Source organism: Colletes gigas, unplaced genomic scaffold, assembly GCF_013123115.1.
Source record: "Colletes gigas isolate AHSC1104 unplaced genomic scaffold, ASM1312311v1 Colletes_gigas_Sc00002, whole genome shotgun sequence".
Lineage (NCBI taxonomy): Eukaryota > Metazoa > Arthropoda > Insecta > Hymenoptera > Colletidae > Colletes > Colletes gigas.
In genome coordinates, this window is record NW_025106631.1 from 10242223 (window position 1) to 10259110 (window position 16888).

General features: G+C 34.3%; 4 protein-coding genes across 6 annotated transcripts in view; 2 read left to right on the forward strand and 2 right to left on the reverse strand.

Moving 5' to 3' along the window:
* Positions 1 to 340: 340 nt before the first annotated feature.
* Positions 341 to 6931, forward strand: LOC122402952 (putative aldehyde dehydrogenase family 7 member A1 homolog). Its single transcript, XM_043406163.1, has 9 exons — positions 341 to 613; positions 756 to 972; positions 1044 to 1231; positions 1298 to 1497; positions 1582 to 1697; positions 5968 to 6096; positions 6176 to 6285; positions 6386 to 6646; positions 6719 to 6931. The coding sequence occupies exons 1-9, from the start codon at positions 458 to 460 to the stop codon at positions 6929 to 6931; spliced, it is 1590 nt and encodes a 529-aa protein (XP_043262098.1). The 5' UTR covers positions 341 to 457.
* Positions 6932 to 6966: 35 nt separating this feature from the next.
* LOC122402961 (rRNA N6-adenosine-methyltransferase METTL5) lies at positions 6967 to 7831 on the reverse strand. The gene is made up of 2 exons (XM_043406177.1): positions 7340 to 7831; positions 6967 to 7262 (listed from the first exon to the last, which is right to left on the reverse strand). Exons 1-2 carry the CDS (start codon positions 7677 to 7679, stop codon positions 6967 to 6969), a joined length of 636 nt encoding a protein of 211 aa, XP_043262112.1. The 5' UTR covers positions 7680 to 7831.
* LOC122402962 (SOSS complex subunit C) lies at positions 7684 to 8770 on the reverse strand. Of its 2 annotated transcripts, none has more exons than XM_043406203.1 (4): positions 8570 to 8770; positions 8281 to 8437; positions 8088 to 8212; positions 7684 to 8000 (listed from the first exon to the last, which is right to left on the reverse strand). In XM_043406203.1, the coding sequence occupies exons 2-4, from the start codon at positions 8306 to 8308 to the stop codon at positions 7845 to 7847; spliced, it is 309 nt and encodes a 102-aa protein (XP_043262138.1). In that variant the 5' UTR covers positions 8309 to 8437; positions 8570 to 8770; the 3' UTR covers positions 7684 to 7844. The 2 variants fall into 2 exon arrangements, with proteins under 2 accessions (XP_043262138.1, XP_043262127.1); XM_043406192.1 differs by having other exon boundaries at positions 7685 to 8000; positions 8564 to 8770.
* Positions 8771 to 8907: 137 nt separating this feature from the next.
* Positions 8908 to 16888, forward strand: part of LOC122402969 (lissencephaly-1 homolog) — a 77109-nt gene continuing 69128 nt past the window's right edge. The window contains exons 1-2 of one of the 2 annotated variants that reach the window (XM_043406216.1): positions 8908 to 9011; positions 15222 to 15369. In XM_043406216.1, coding sequence (XP_043262151.1) covers positions 15332 to 15369 — 38 coding nt within the window. In that variant the 5' untranslated portion in view covers positions 8908 to 9011; positions 15222 to 15331. Of the gene's footprint in view, positions 9012 to 10726; positions 10841 to 15221; positions 15370 to 16888 lie in introns of those variants that run through there. The other variant, XM_043406225.1, reaches the window with a different exon arrangement.

The window sequence follows — 16888 nt, forward strand, 5'->3', positions numbered from 1 at the left end:
AGGACAAAATGTTTTCTAAATTAATTAATGTGTGTAAACCACTGCCGTATCGTATTGTGATGTCGTTAACGTTATTGTTACGGAATAAAACGCGTTTTTTAATACTTTTCATTGTATATACATATGTATATATATTTCCTAGTTCAATTTGTTCTATACAAATTTTTCTTAAACATGTTTCCACCGTCGGAAAAATGCATATAAACGAATTTTTTTATATAAGTCTTAAATATCAGGATACATTATCATCGAAATAATATTGTAATTCGTACTGTATAATGTGAACTGTGGAATCAATTCCGATTAACCACAGACTTGACTTAAGATATTTGTTGTTTTATTTTTATCATATCTCTCCTCCTTTTCTTGATAAGCAAAATCGCTCTGAATAGAGATAACCCTCGATCTTCGTGCATTATATTGTAAAATTGTATAAGATAGTGACAGACAATTGGCAATGTTTCGTTTATTGTCTAGAAATACTACTTACGTTTCTAAGTTACAGATGGTAAGATATTTGGTGACTGATACAAAATATGGATTCTTGAAACAATTAGGTCTAACAACAGAGAACCCAGGTCTTTATGATGGACAATGGGGAGGATCTGGCAAGGTATTTTGTGCAGATAAAATCAAGTTTACAGCTAATGAATGCGTTTTAAATGGATCTGTATCTGAATAAAATTGTTGACTAAAAGTAGTTTTCGAAAACATTGGGAAACATTTATTTTATTAAACTTCATGTTGCAAAATAGGTTATAGAATCTATTTCGCCATCAACTGGTGAACTAATAGCGAAAGTTCGAACGTCGACTACACAAGAAGTAAGTAATGCTATTACAGAAACACGCAAAGCATGGCCACAGTGGGCATCACTGCCAGCACCTGCGAGAGGAGAAATAGTACGGCAAATCGGGGAAGAATTACGAAATAATCTAAAACCACTAGGACAATTAGTGTCTTTAGAAATGGGTAAATTTTGTTAATTAAAAATTTGAATTCTTCCATAAATTTGTATCAACTTCAATTGTATGATTTGTTAGGGAAAATATTACCAGAAGGTATTGGAGAAGTTCAGGAGTTTATTGACATATGTGATTATGCTGTTGGTTTATCTAGAATGCTACCTGGCAGTATATTTCCTTCAGAAAGAAAAGATCATGCTCTTTTAGAAAAATGGAATTCCCTTGGTGTTATTGGTGTTATTTCTGCATTTAACTTTCCTGTTGCAGTAAGTATAACTTTAAGTATTAAAAAAGCAAAGAACGAAGCATAATAAACAGAAATATTATCTCAGGTGTATGGTTGGAATAGTGCAATAGCAATGATTTGTGGGAATATGATAGTTTGGAAAGGAGCACTTACCACTCCTTTAGTATCTATTGCAACTACTAAAATTATCGCAGGTGTATTAGAGCGAAATGGCATTCCAGGTTCTGTTGCATCTTTAGTAACAGGTGGCCCAGATGTTGGTGAAACTATTGTTAATGATAAACGGTAAGTCTAGAAATATTTAATTCTGTAAATTCAATTGTATTATACACAATATATTATTCTCCATCTACTATTTCTATTTCTAAGTGTTCCTCTGGTTTCATTTACTGGGAGCACTAACATTGGAAGAAAAGTGGCCCTTAAGGTTCAAGAACGTTTTGGAAAATCTCTGCTAGAATTAGGAGGCAATAATGCATTAATAGGTAAGTTAAGAGATTATAATATTTATACAGGGTGTTTCCGAATGATTCCTTATGGAAAAATAGAAGAAATAAAAACAGTAAAATTTTTTTTATTTCTGCTTAGTTTTTTAAATAATCAAGTTTGAAAATTCACTCTGTATTTTATGCACTGACGGCTGAAATACGATTCGCCTTGCGACGTATAGTGCTTACCGTGTTTATAAACTATGTTCTACAACTTTTGATATGCTACTCAAATCGGCGGTTTATCGTAGACACTAAGTTTCCATCAATTTACCGTGATGACTTACACGAATCGAGAATACGATGATATGATCCAAGCTTTGGGAATCTGTAACGGAAGTTTACTTGCTACTTTCCGTTACTACAAAGAACGATATCCGAATCGTAGGATTGCCGATCGGAAAACGATATAAAGTATTGGGTTGTTCGGAAAGTAGTTTTGTTTTCTAACCAACAGAGACGTTAATTGTATTTTTAACCAGCCAACTTTATTCTAAACCGTATTTTCATTATATATTTTCACAGCTGACACGTTAAAGCTTGTTTGTAAAAAATTTTGTTTGTTTCTGTGCAATTGTGTTCCTTTGGTGTTCCCATAAAATATGGAAAATCAGAAGCTGCATTTTCGGCATATTTTGCTTTTTTTATTATCGAAAAGGCTGAAAGAATGCTGTTTTAACAGAATGACAGTGCCAAAACTCGTTCGCAAAATTTCGTTCCTGCAATTTTGATATCAAGGGTGACCCACGTTCTGGAAGGTCAGTTAAAGCCGACGAAACCATACAAACCCCCAAAACAAACGTGACTCTTGCGAATGCTCTCAAAGACCAAAAAAGTAGCCTAGAACACAGGGTTGATTTTTTACAACTATAATAAAAAATATCCGAACTTTGTAAAGCTATACACAGATGCATCCAAGATCAACCAGGGTGTAGGAATTGCCATTATATGCGACAACATGACCAAAAAACTTCGCCTCCCCAATGCTTCATCTATTTTCTCAGCTGAAGCATATGCATTCCTTAAAGCATTACACTACATACAAAGTCAGAATCTCCAACATGCTGTCATCTATACTGACTCTATGAGTGTAATTAATGCAATAGGAAACACCGACAATAAGAGCAAACATGATGCCATATTGAATATCCAAGAGATATACACGGACCTTACCAACAATGGCAAACAAATAATCCTAATATGGGTCTTCTCCCATTAAGGGATAATAGGTAATGAAAAAGCTGATACTGCAGCCAAAGAAGCAGCATCCCACCCACCCAATGAAGTGAAGGGACGAATACCATACCAAGACCTCATCACTTTGCTAAAACACATTGAAAAACAAGAATGGAACATCATATGGACCACCTCCAAAAAAACAAAAACGCATGATGCAGTACAGGATTTCTACCAGCCAATGCCTTCCGACATGACCAGAAGAGAAAGAATAATTACGGTACGACTGCGCACAGGCCACTGAAGACTGACGCACCAGTATTTGATCAAGAAGACGGACCCACCATCCTGCAACGTATACGATCAGCCGTTATCGACCAACCACGTGCTGTATCAATGCAAGAGATTCCAGACCTCAAGACAAAAATACGAAATAGAAAAACCAACAGCCTTGACAGCTCCAGAATGCACCGATGCTACCCTGAAGTATCTAAAAGAAACTAACATGTACAAAGAAATCTAACCACCCCTAAAAGAGAACGCTAGAACTAACCGTCGCTAATGACCTTAAGGTCGGTGCGACGTTAAAAGTTAATATAAAAAAAAAAAATATTTATATATTATAAGAAAATTGTTCCTTTTTACGAAGGAGAAAAACGAAATTACTTTCCGAATAACCCAAATTGAAAGAAATCTTTTAGTAAATGGTTATTTCCAACTTTAACGACCACTACGAGATTGTAGAAGAATTCGTCAGCAAAAGCGAGGCAATCAATTTCAGCAATTCTATAATTAATATTAAATGATAAAGTTAATCCATTTTTAATTTTGTTTGAATCCAATATCTCGTAAATATTTTGTAAACATCGTTTATAAACACGGTAGACAACATACGTTATAGGGCGAATTGTATCTCGGCCGTTAGTGCGTATAACACAGAGTGAATTTTCAAACTTGATTATTTCGAAAACTAAGTCGAAAAAAAAAATTTTTATTCTTTTTATTTCTTTTATTTTTCCGTAAGGAATCACCTCCCGCTTGCTTATACGTGTTATTCGGGAACATCCTGTATATTTGTACAGGTAACCCTCCTACAACACGGTTTCGCTATAACACGATTCATAAATTGCGAGAATCCTCCTACAACACGGCATCTTATAACACGGTTTCGCTTTAACACGATAAGAAAATTGCGAAAACCTTTGTATAACACTGTACTTTTACAACACTGGATAACATGATTTTTGCTTAACATATTTAAAAACTAAATTAACTTAAAATAATGACGCGAAGGAATAATGAACTATAGTGGCTTTACATGAAACTATACAGGGTGTTCGGCTACCCTTGGGAAAAATTGTAATGGGCAATTCTAGAGGCCAAAATAGGACGAAAGTCAAGAATACCAATTTGTTGATGGAGGCTTCGTTAAAAAGTTATTAACGTTTAAAGTACAGCCCGTACTGAATTTTTTTTCTCGAAAATGCGCAGGATTTCGGGGGTATGTCTATTCACCAAAAATGATTGCAATTGACCCCTACAAGCGAAAATAATTTTTCCAGAGTGATTTTTCCATTTCGCCGAAAAATTTAGGCACCTTGTCGATTTTTCCTGAAAATTCGTTTTTCATTTTTAATAAATTTGTTTGACGTCATACGGAAATGTTGTCTAATACTTTTTTGTAGGTATCCATAGGCTCTACTTCCATACTAAATTTCATTGCGATACGTTCATTATTGTAAAAGTTATGGACGTTTGAATATTGTACCATTTTTATGGGGTTTTTCTCATTTTGCGGGTTCAAGGAACAACTTTTTGAATATTTTTAGAATTTCTACATATTCTTTACTAAAATACGCATTGTTTGCCGTTTGAAACATTAAAATCCCCAATCCGTTCAGAAATTATGGCATTTTAAAGTTTCGCATGAAATTTCGGGGGTACATTTCTGGCCTCACATTAGATTTTCGGTCAGGAATTTTTTTCTCGAAAGTGGGTAGGATTTCGGTGGTATGTGTATTTACTAAATATGATTGTAATTAACCCCCCACAACCAAACATAATTTTTTCAGAATAATTTGAAATTTTTTAATTTAATTTTTTATAAATTTTTTAACGAAGCCTCAGTCAAGAAATTGATATTCTTGATTTTTGTATTATTTTGGCCTCTAAAATCTCCCATTAAAATATTTCCCAGGGTTGGCCGAACACACTGTATAAACAAATTATAATTTATTACTTTAAGGTTGCGTTAAATTAAAATAATATGCTTATGTAGAATTAAAACCCCCTTTTGTACTGGCTTTAGGTCTCATATAACACGGTTTCACAGAACACGGCAGTTTCTAGGAACCTATCTACTATGTTATAGGAGGGTTACCTATATTATATTTATTAACTCTTTGGGGCACGCTGGGATTAAAAGTATGCCACCTTTTTGATGCACCATAATGGTGGGACATTTTCAGTCCCATCACGAAATATTGCAATAGCTGCATGCGCATAGGTTTATATTTCGTCTTATTTACGTAAAGTAGTTGGTAATATCTTCAACAAATGTTACAAATGTATTCACTTGTGTTGGCAACATTCAACATGCCAATGTTCATCAATTGTTGCAAGCGGAAGGTTCATTGCGACAAATTTAATTAAACTATTACTATTTTTTTATGTTTTTACATTATGTGATATCTTTATTAGTAAAAATATACCAATTTTGTTTAATTTAAAATGCAATAAAATTTCTATGCAACATGGATCTATTTTATTATCTGAAATCCCGTGCCGCAAAGAATTAACATGTTCACTGCCGGTGATTGTCATCAGAGTCGGTCAGCAGCGGTTAGTATGAATTACTTTAAAAATTTCGCAAGATAATGTGAATCAAATGTATTAATTATCCTGGTAGTACAAATAAATGATAGTAAAAGATATATGAATAATGATTGAACAGTATGAATGTAAAAGTGGCTCTGATCAGAATCGATGACATGCAGCATTTGTCAGCATTTCATATGCCGGTAGTGAATGTATTAATAGAACTAGAATATAAGCCTACATAGAATACTATTTGGAATGTATTTGTTAATAGTTGCCCAAGATGCAGATTTAGAAATGGCAGTGAGGGCAGCAGTGTTCTCTTGTGTGGGAACAGCAGGACAAAGGTGTACTACTACTCGTAGATTAATTCTTCACAGTGAAATAAAAAATGAATTTCTAGGTACTATTTTAAGTTTCATTTTTAAAACAGTGCAATAATATAAAAAGTATCGAATTAACAAAATTGCAAATTTTTTTAGGAAAATTGAAAAAAGCATACAAGAGTATTTTGGAGCGGATAGGAGATCCTTTAGAGACTAATACCTTGTATGGACCACTGCATAATCAACACGCAGTAGACGAATACAAGGCAAGAATACTTTTCGCAATATTCAAAATTATATAATAAATAATATCCTATGTATGGTCCCAAAAAGTATAGTAATGCAAAGATTGACGATTTTTTATAGAAAGCTATCAACGATGTTTTAAAGAGTGGCGGTAAAATTGAATTTGGTGGAAAGGAAATAGACAGGCCTGGCTTTTACGTCGAACCAACAATTGTTTCCGGTTTATCGCCTGATGCAGAGGTGGTTCAAAAAGAAACTTTTGCACCAATTGTGTACATTTTTGAAGTAAATTCTATAGAAAATGCTATTGCTCTTAATAATGGTGTAGAACAAGGATTAAGTAGTTCTCTGTTTACTAAAAATATCGGAAATGTATTTCAGGTAAGCGCGTAATTGCATCACTATATATTTGTGTTATATTATTGTTACTAAAGACATAATATTGTCTTACAGTGGATTGGTCCCCAAGGCTCTGATTGTGGAATAGTAAATGTTAATATTGGAACTAGTGGTGCAGAAATAGGTGGTGCGTTTGGAGGAGAAAAAGCTACGGGTGGGGGTCGCGAAAGTGGAAGTGATGCATGGAAACATTACATGCGACGTTCTACTATTACAATTAATCATGGAAATGAAATGCCATTGGCTCAGGGCATCAAGTTTGAATAGTTTGATAAATATATAATAAATCTAGTGAAAATATTTCAATGATTTAATTCAAATCGTATAAAATCCACGCGAACGTCTACAGAGGCTCTTTTATGAAATTTGTATGCTTTTGGTAGATCATATCTCAATTCTGCGATAACTTTTCCTTTGGCTCCGAATTGTGCAGCTTTTTGGAGAATGTAATTACGCGTACTTGTTTTGTGTAAAGAATACACAGTATTTGATGCAAGTTTAGTTGCTATCTTTAAAAATTTTGTATCTGTACCTGCGTTGTGCTTTGTTCCAAAAGGTGGATTCATTATCACTGTATCAAAGTATTTTTCAAATCGCCCTGCAATATAATTGTAAAAAAGATGTAATGTTTTTAACAAATAAATTTTATACATTCCTATATATATACGTGTATACCTGGTAGATACTGAAGTACATCACATTGTACAGCCTCCACAAATAGTTCAATATCACTACAATTTTTACTATGAATTTGTAGTGCATCAGAGTCTATTTCAAAGCCAATTACATGATTTGCTCCAAGCATTTGTGCTCCGAGTGACAAGATACCACACCCACAACCTAAATCGGCTACTGTACGTCGTTCTATGTCATCAAATTGGGATTGGGCACTATACAACATATGCGACGCAATATGTGCACTAGTACAGTACTGTTCAAGTAATATTTTTGGCTTATCAAATCCATCCAATTGTTGTAGATATTCTTCTAATTCACGAAGCTGCATGCTAGCCATATTTTTATATTTTGTTATTTGCACTCTGTATCGTCCTTTAGTTTTATAGGAGATATACTCCAAAAACTATTTAACTCTTAAAGTTGCTTTAGTCACACTTATTTATATGTACAGTCTTTGACACCATTTATTATTTACAATTTCAATATATGTTAATTAACTTTTTCATTTAGCATCAAACCTGGGTAGAACAGGTAAAATTAAATTGCCAAAAGAAGAGTCTTGTGTCACAAAGTATCCTGATGAGGCTGCATGCGCATTATGCAAGGCAGCTCTTTGCGATGCACTCATTGTAACACCATCGGTAGGTTGTGCAGAAGGCTAATAAAATGTATATATCAGAAGTAAATGTATGATGATACGTCTTGCAATTTAAATAAATTTTTAAAATATGAAGGATGTGTTTACCAAATTAGAAGGGGAACCTGTTGATGTAACAGCTAATGAAGTGTTCAATGTCGGTGCCACACCTTGTTTTAATAACATTTGCTTCTTCAGTTGCAATTCTTCTAAGATTTTTCTGTTTTGTAATTCTATAACCAATCTAAGTAAAGACTTTGCTTTATGTTCAGAAAAATCATAAAATTATGAATGATAATACCTCTTGAATTCGATTGTGAAAAAGCCATCAAAAAGTTAGATTCCTGGTTTCAAAATAGTGGAATGTTTTATAACGTCTCCAATTTATGGAACAAAAGGTCAGGCGTGTAATCGGAAATAGGTTACACTATCGGTTGCTTATAACGTACTTTTTAATCCTAATTTTAAAAAAGTACAAATAATATATAGTTAATGTAAACATTTAGATCGTAAATAGACCGTTGATTTCGAAAAGGATATTACTGTCTCGACAATGTTTACATTTTGGAATAATTGTTTGTTACCTTAACCTCTTTAAATTAAGAAACTCTGAAAAAGTCACTTTGTTCGTTTAATATTAGTGTCATATGTGTCTTTCCATTTAGACAGAATCTTATCAGTTTCTACGATAACAGTGTTCATTCCAGTTCATTGAATAACCCTCAAATATTATTGCGTTATTTAAGGATTTCCTAATTTATTTTCCAAAAAGTGTAAATGGAATTAATGAAAAATTCCCTAGAAAGAAACGAATAGTTAAAACACACAGTTCCTAGGGCACCGAGAGAGATTTGTGACATCGATACTTGACGCATGCGTCGGGATCGAAGATTCTCGCAGGCGCCACCTTGCGAGACAGTCCTATCGTAGAAGTTATCTCGAGTAGTTCTTCGGTGGTTGTGTTCGTCCGGTTTTCTCGTGATTTTTTCCGATCTCGAAGGATCCCGGTTACTGCTACTCCGACAAAAAGACGTGAGTATCGAACACTCAGTCTGCAAAGTTTGTTTTTGACGTTGCATTTGCGAGCGGGCTGGTCGGGCTAGCTGTAAAATTACAGCAACCAGACGTGACAGGTTCCAGCAAAATGGCCGTACACGATTTACAACAAACGGTTGTTCCGCGTTCGTCCGATGATTTCATACCAGTGCATTCTGACCGACATGACACTGCTTGACATCGTACACTCGATCAAAAACCGATTAAGACGCTGATAAGCGATTCCTGGTCAGTCATCGAGCTGTGTTCCACACATATTCTACGTACATGTTGCACGTCACTTCGAATTGATTTTTTCGCGAGTGACCGCTTGCGTGGTGCGGTGGTACAACGGCTTTGCCGCAACTGTCGAGCAACCGAACTTAAACCTTTGTACCGAATTTCGTTGATTCTCAGTTTTATGCATTATCTTATCTGTCAGATCTCGGACAATGAGAGATAATTCGATTGCACTTTTTGACAGACGGTGTCTGCGCGAGTTGCTCTCGAGTCAGCGATCAGCTGTCGAGTCTGTCAGCGACTCGAATTCCCGACGTTTCTGCATCGAACGTAAATGCATCGATACAAATGATCTTCTCGTTATTAGATTCCCATTTTTCAAACTTCTGACAAATTTTCTTGAAAACTGACATTGCTGCCAAACGAGTTTTGCTTTGTCTCTGTCGAACGCGCGAACAGAGAAGCCTTGATGTATTTAACGTTGCAGAGGTTGCCAACGATCTCGAGAAACTCCTCGTGCTAACTCATAAGGAGATTAGTCGAGAAGAGCGAAGCCACAGGTAGATCGCGGGGTCGAAAAGGCCAAGAGTCGCTCACCCGTGCAGACGATCCTGGAAATAGCCATGGCAAAAAGTCATAGATGATTAATATCGCATATAAATGGACCTTGGTAGGATCGCGTATTAGGAAGCAAGTGTAGTGTAGTAGTTTAAATGTTTCTATTCGGAGTAATATACGTGTTTCTCTGACGAATTGCAAATTCATTTTTCGCTAACGATTAGGACGACTTCAATGATTGTTTAAAATATTTTCGTACAAGAGTATCCGTCCTATTAAAAATGTAGGAATTTTATTTTTAAACCGGTTCGTAACGCACCACGCGACCTCCAAGAGTGGGGCGCATCTAGTCCAAGTTTTGTCAACAAAAAAAACGCAGTTCAAGTGCGACACGAGTGCAATAAAGTTTCGTGGGAGATTCGGATAATCTTGTGCTCGATGTTCATAGTGTCTATTAATGGGATTGAATGTAAAGAATTGAAGGAGTCTGGCATGAATATTTGAATGCACTGCAAGGTGAAACATACACAGTACCGAGGGTGGGCGGACAGCCGGTTTATCGATTACGGCGCATCGCGCCGATAAGCATCGTCATAAAGCGTCGCGACGACGCAGCACGCTTTTGCGATTGTCAAGGTCTTACCTCATAGCGTATTTCTTCTTCCGACGCATTGCTTTTCCTATCAAAGCGATCAAATTATCGTTTCGGGACATTTTCACTGTCTGGCGAACTCGAACGTTACCGGGAAAAGATGGCGGCCCGTAATTCGTTGTTTCTAATTGGCTGATTTCGACTCGCTTTCACCAATCGCAGCAGACTTGTCTCACTGTCGTTCAAAGATCACTGACCAATCGCGTTCCCATTTATTTGATCGAAGCCCGCGTTTTTTGCCAAATGTTATGTCATACTAGGTATTGCATCCGTGAGGAGCGTTTCGCAGCGGTGGAGAAATGCAATCGATATTTTGGACCTTATACGTTGTTTGTTGTCGAATGGAAGTGTTACAAAGTTACGAACGACTTCAAATGTAAATATTAATTCCTTAATTCTAATTTTCAAGTATTGTTGAATTGTATGTGTACGTATATCTAATAAACGGTTTGTGACATTGAGGTTGAGATCTTTACGAAACTGAGGGCGTACATTTTTGTTACTTTGTTACAAATACTTTGCGTTTTACAAGTAGTCTAATATAGTTTATATATCGATACTAAATGATATTTGATTAAATTGTTAGGTAGTGTAACTGAAACAGGTACTTTTGGAGTGACATCATCGTTTTAAAAAGAACTTTTATCATTTCTCGAGTAACATGTAGCTCAAGACGATGCACAGAGTCGCGTATATGTATGTATGGGAATTTGTAACAAAAATAACAACTTCTAATTCTTGTTTAATATGTGACTGCCACGCCAGTTTTCCATGTCTAGAGATATATTTATCATTTGCTCAAATTATAGTGTAAAAAATAGAAATATTCGGAAATTCAATGATGTACTTTTTATTTTGTAGTGTTCTTAATGAAAGAAGTGTTGTTTAATATTAGACAAAAATTAGTTCCTTCATTGTAAACGATTTTGAAATACATTGTAAGTTTCAACTGCCGGCCATCAGTGACCACCATGGCAGTAAACGTGTTAAAAAGAATACAATAGTACGATTGATGCATAAAACAATTTATATAAAATAAATTGAAAACACAAACATTCGTCAAATGATACGTATTTAGAAAAATGCATTTAGAATTACAATAAATTTCTGATATCATTTTTAACAGGGAATTGAAAAATTCAATGAAAATGATAATATTAAATCTACGTTCTTTTATTACTATTTTAAGATATAGGAATTTGTAAAACAGTCTTCAGTCTTTTTTACTTTTGTCCATTGCTGGACACACTATACGATAAAGAAATAGGAAAGTTAGGAATGAAAATTTATATTGTTTTTTTTCTGCACATTTTTTGTATTGGGGTTCCTTCGTTCATCTCATTTGATTTGTTTATAACGCGTAAGAAATATTATGGGTCGAGCGAAATCGTGTTTTTTTCCAAGCTTAAAATTTTGGAGGTGGTCAGCACAATTTGCGATATACAGGGTGTTCGGCTATCTCCGGGAAAAATTTTAATGGGAGATTCTAGCGGTCAAAATGAAACGAATATCAAGAATACCAATTTGTTGACCGAGGCTTCGTTACAAAGTTATTAAAAAATTCAATTGAAAAATTTCAAATCATTCTGAAAAAATTATTTTCGGTTGCGGGGGTCAATTACAATCATTTTTGGTGAATGTTCATACCCCTGAAATCCTACCCAGTCTCGAGAAAAAAATTCGAGTAGGTACTCAAATTTTTAGACGAAATTAAAAAATTTCAAATTATACTAAAAAAATTATATTTAGTTACCAGGGTCAATTATAATCATTTTTGATGAATAGACGTACCCCGAATTTCTACGCACTTTCGAGAAAAAAATTCTTTACCAAAAATCTAATGTGAGGCCAGAAATGCTTCCCTGACGTTTCATGCGAACCATTAAAATGTCAAAACTCCAGAACGGATTGGAGGATTTTAATTTTTTAAACTGCGAACAACGCGTATTTTAGTGCAGAATACGTAGAAATTATATCAATATTGAAAAAGGTGTTCCTGGACACCGTATAGTGAGAAAAACCTCCTAAAACTGGTCCAATTTTGAAACGGCCACAATTCCTACAATAGTAAAGGTATCTCATTGAAATTTTTTTCTGAAGCAGAGCCGATGGATACCTATAAAAAAGTATTGGACAACTTTTCTGTAGAGCGTCAAACAAATTTATTAAAAATGAAAAACGAATTTTTAAGAAAAATCGACAGGGGAATAAATTTTTTGGCGACAAAAAAAAATCAAATCATTCTGGAAAAATTATTTTCGGTTGCGGGGGTCAATTATAATCATTTTAGGCCATTAGACATACCCTCGAAATCCTACCCACTTTTGAGAAACAAATTCATGAAGGTGAATATATGAATGAAGGTTCGATAAAATCAAAAAATTTCACATCGTTCTGGAAAAATTATTTTTGGTTGCGGGGGTTAATTATAATCACTTTTGGCGAATAGACATACCCCTCAAATCCTGCGCATTTTCGAGAAGAAAATTCAGTACGGACGGAACTTTAAACGTTATTAACTTTTTAACGAAGCCTCGATCGACAAATTGATATTCTTAATTTTCGTCTTATTTTGGTCTCTAGAATCTCCCATTAAAATTTTTTCCAGGGAGCTGAACGCCCTGTATGTATGCATAATCAGTTCATTTTTTAAATTAAAATATCTCCCAATAGAAATTTATTTACTTTGGAATAACGAATTTGAATATTGTTACAGCGTCAGTTATTCTAATCAATAATTTAAGTGACGTTGCAATAAATTTTGCATGAAAATAAAATGTCTCGCTTTTTGTTTTTTTTTTTTATATCGAAAACTATAGAAATGTTTTGTTGCTTGTTACGCACGTATAATAATAGTGATAAATAAATATTTCACCATCGAAAAGAAATCATCTTAAAATAAAGGTTGTTCTGTGAAACGAACGTGCGCAAATTTAATGAATGGTATCACGAAAAATGAAATAATAAAGTACGAGTGATAGCTACGTATCGTTATCATCTTTATCTCTTATTGCGTTTCTGGCATAAAATTTGCAGTTTCCAATTGCAACGAACGTATTGTTTCGACGGCGAAACTGTATGCTACGCCTTTGGGAAAGTAAAATAAATTGCGGCATTGATTACAGCCTAGAGAGCATGTTATTGTTCCGATTAAGGAGTTCGGGACAAATCTCTCTCACACGTTCCTTTCAATGCTCGTGTATTTTCTTTTTTCAATGGATAAGAAATCGTTTCGCTGGAAGTATTTTAAACGGTAAAACTACAGTTTCACAGGAATACAGGATATCATGTGTTTCTGTTATTTTCTTTTAGGAAATTAAATTTTTTTTTATATTCTATGTTCTATATTTTCTATTTAGTTCGTTAAATCGTTCTTACAATTTCAATTTGCATATGACGTGATATCTTCGTTACAATATCGATATTATTATAATCTTTCGACGTGTATTTAAATATAGTTAGAGTAGAATATATTAAAGATTCATGAAAATTTGAATTGTTAATCTGAAGTGTCCGGTTAATATAATTCGCTGAAACAATTTGTACAGATTTTTAACTTATTTGCAAAATACAAACTGTTAACTGACAATTACAATTAAAACTTGAAAATTAGACTAAACAAAATAATGGCACAATGCTCGCAAAGTTCATCTGGGAATTTTTTTTTCAAGTACTTCTCTTTGTCATGTAGAAGTGGAGTTTTTTTTCTTTCTTTTATTGGTCTGTAAGCACTTTGATACATATGTATATCGTATTTAAATTAAATTACTGGCATAAATAGGCTTCTGAATTTAAGAAAAAGGAAAACAAAATTCAAGTCTAACGTAGTAAATTGTATACAAAATCTTGTAATGAAAAAATGATTGCATTCAATGTTCAGACCCTAATAAAAGAAAGAACCATGATCGTGAATACTGGGGAAAAATATTTTCCTTTAGTGGGACTCGATCCAGTGATTTTACAGTTTACAGTCTCCAAATTTAATCTTTTTTCGTCAAAACGGCTATAGTTTATTTCAAATTGATTCTTGGCCATTAACGTTAGCGCAGCTGGTGATTTTAGTGCAAAACGGACACAAATTGAGAAATACACTTTTATATAACGTGTCTGACATTAAATATTTCGCTGGTCCTGATGATAGGAAAAAATATTAGATTTGTTTTGAAGGATTATGATAAACAAAAACCTCTTCTTAAAGTCATAACAGAAATTACGTTTACATGGTAAGAAAGAATTGTATAACACGTGGTTCGATCCCAATACGTAGATTTTTATTTTTTCCGGTCAGAGTTTGGAGTTACTCGAATAAATTTGTGTTGAAATAAACGTTTAAATGAAAATAAATAACATGTGACACGCATCATACACCTGCTACACGCTATACAGATAACACATTACGCACATGACACCGGTATTTTTAAGTATGCTTTACCGATATTTGACGCCAATAACGGCGCGAGAAGTTACTGAAAAGAGTTTTTAATCAATATTCCCTTTTGAAATGAATAATTTTTATATTAAAAAAAAGCACCGAAAGAAATGATTAATTCTCGTTTTAAACTTAGTTCTAATTGATCTACAGAAGCACTAATCAGAGGGAGCTAATTTTTCAAAATTATGTATACCAAAATTATAGAATAGTTTCTCTTTTATGAGTTGCTAGGAGACTTTCCTATTCATACGATCGATACGCTGCAGTGGTACTAAAAATATAAATTTATTTATTTGACTAATACTAGTATTACTTTATTTTACAGGCGATGTCGATAGCTGGGTACTAAACTAATCAGGAGCTGACTGGAGAAGAATCTAGTCGCGCTCACTTGAATCACTGTTGAGTATCAGCTAGCAAACACACGCAAGGATCATGAAAATGGTGCTGTCTCAACGTCAGAGGGAGGAGTTGTAAGTTGAAAATTGTCACATTTGTTAGATTGTGAAAAGCGAACAGAATTTCATTAGAATGCGATCGTAAACTTGTCGATTTTACTGACCATGCAAACCAGTGGTTTCAAACAGTTTAGACACCCGCTCCCTTCAAAAAAAGAAAATTTCTATGCCCGAAATAAGTAATAAATTTAAACCGACACAAGAAAAATACACTTCGACATTTGTTAAATTTTGATAATTTTCATCTTGTAATATTTGAAATTTTCTTACGTGTCTGCCCTATGAATTGCGTTACGGTCCCCATTCTCCATTTTGAAAAACACTGCTGTATCATATACAGGATGTTCCACCACCCCTGGGAAAAATTTTATCGGGAGATTCTGGAGGTCAAAATAAGACGAAAATCAAGAATGCCAATTTGTTGAATGAGACTTCGTTAAAAAGTTATTAACGTTTAAAATTCCGCTTGTAGAACGGCAATCTGCGAACAGCTGCGCGCGCGTGATAGTGGTTCTCACCCAGAAAACTGTGAGGCTGTCGATAGATCACTAAGTAGAGTTTCTCATGTTGACTGAGAACCACTATCGCCCACATCGCTCGTTCTACAGGCGGAACTGTAAACGTTAATAACTTTTTAACGAAGCCCCAATCAACAAATTTGTATTCTTGATTTTCGTCTTATTTTGGCCTCTAGAATCTACAATTCAAATTTTTCCCAGGGGCGAATGAACACCCTGTATTATTTCAAGATATTTGTCAAACCGCGAACTTCTTTCTCCAAAAATTTATATAATTTGATATTTAGTCATTTTTCTGGAATTTCTTATATATCTTTCGTTTTACATTCTTGTTTAAATGGTCAAAAATACGTAGAGTGTACTTAAAATAGTTGAACCAAAGTACTATGCAACGAATTGAATTAGTTCCACTTTCAATCACATGGATTGTCAATATTGGATTAGTCAATCACATCCATAAGTATAATTATCCCTCGAATTATTATTAAATGGAAAAGAATTAGCGATTTATTAGTTTTTGTAGCGTGGCTAACATGTATATTTTTTACTCCTTAATTTCTAATAAGCTTTTGATTGCTCTGTTGTTGTCAGCTTCATTTATTTGTTTTGATTTGCACGCTTCACAGATAAAAACCGTACAGTATAATATTTTAAGTGAAGTACACGGTGAACTTAACGTTACTTTCGTTGTAGTAACAAGTGGGTACCAATTCTGTTTGATACTGTTCGATGCTAGATTATAATTTATGAACTAGTATTATTCCCATCAGTGACTTGCAACGCAAACAAAATTGAAAATAGAAAATGTTCAGGTTCATTGTTATTTCAAAACACTTGAGGAAAAGAAGCACGCTCTTGAAATTTTTATCGCGTGATTATAACCGGAGCATGTGTTTCTAACACGCGATACATACTAATTAATAACGTAATAATGATAGTGGATTGCAATGATTGCTAAACGGTATCATCCCATTGGGGAATGGCAGGCATCTTGGGTAGCACTATTTAATAAAACG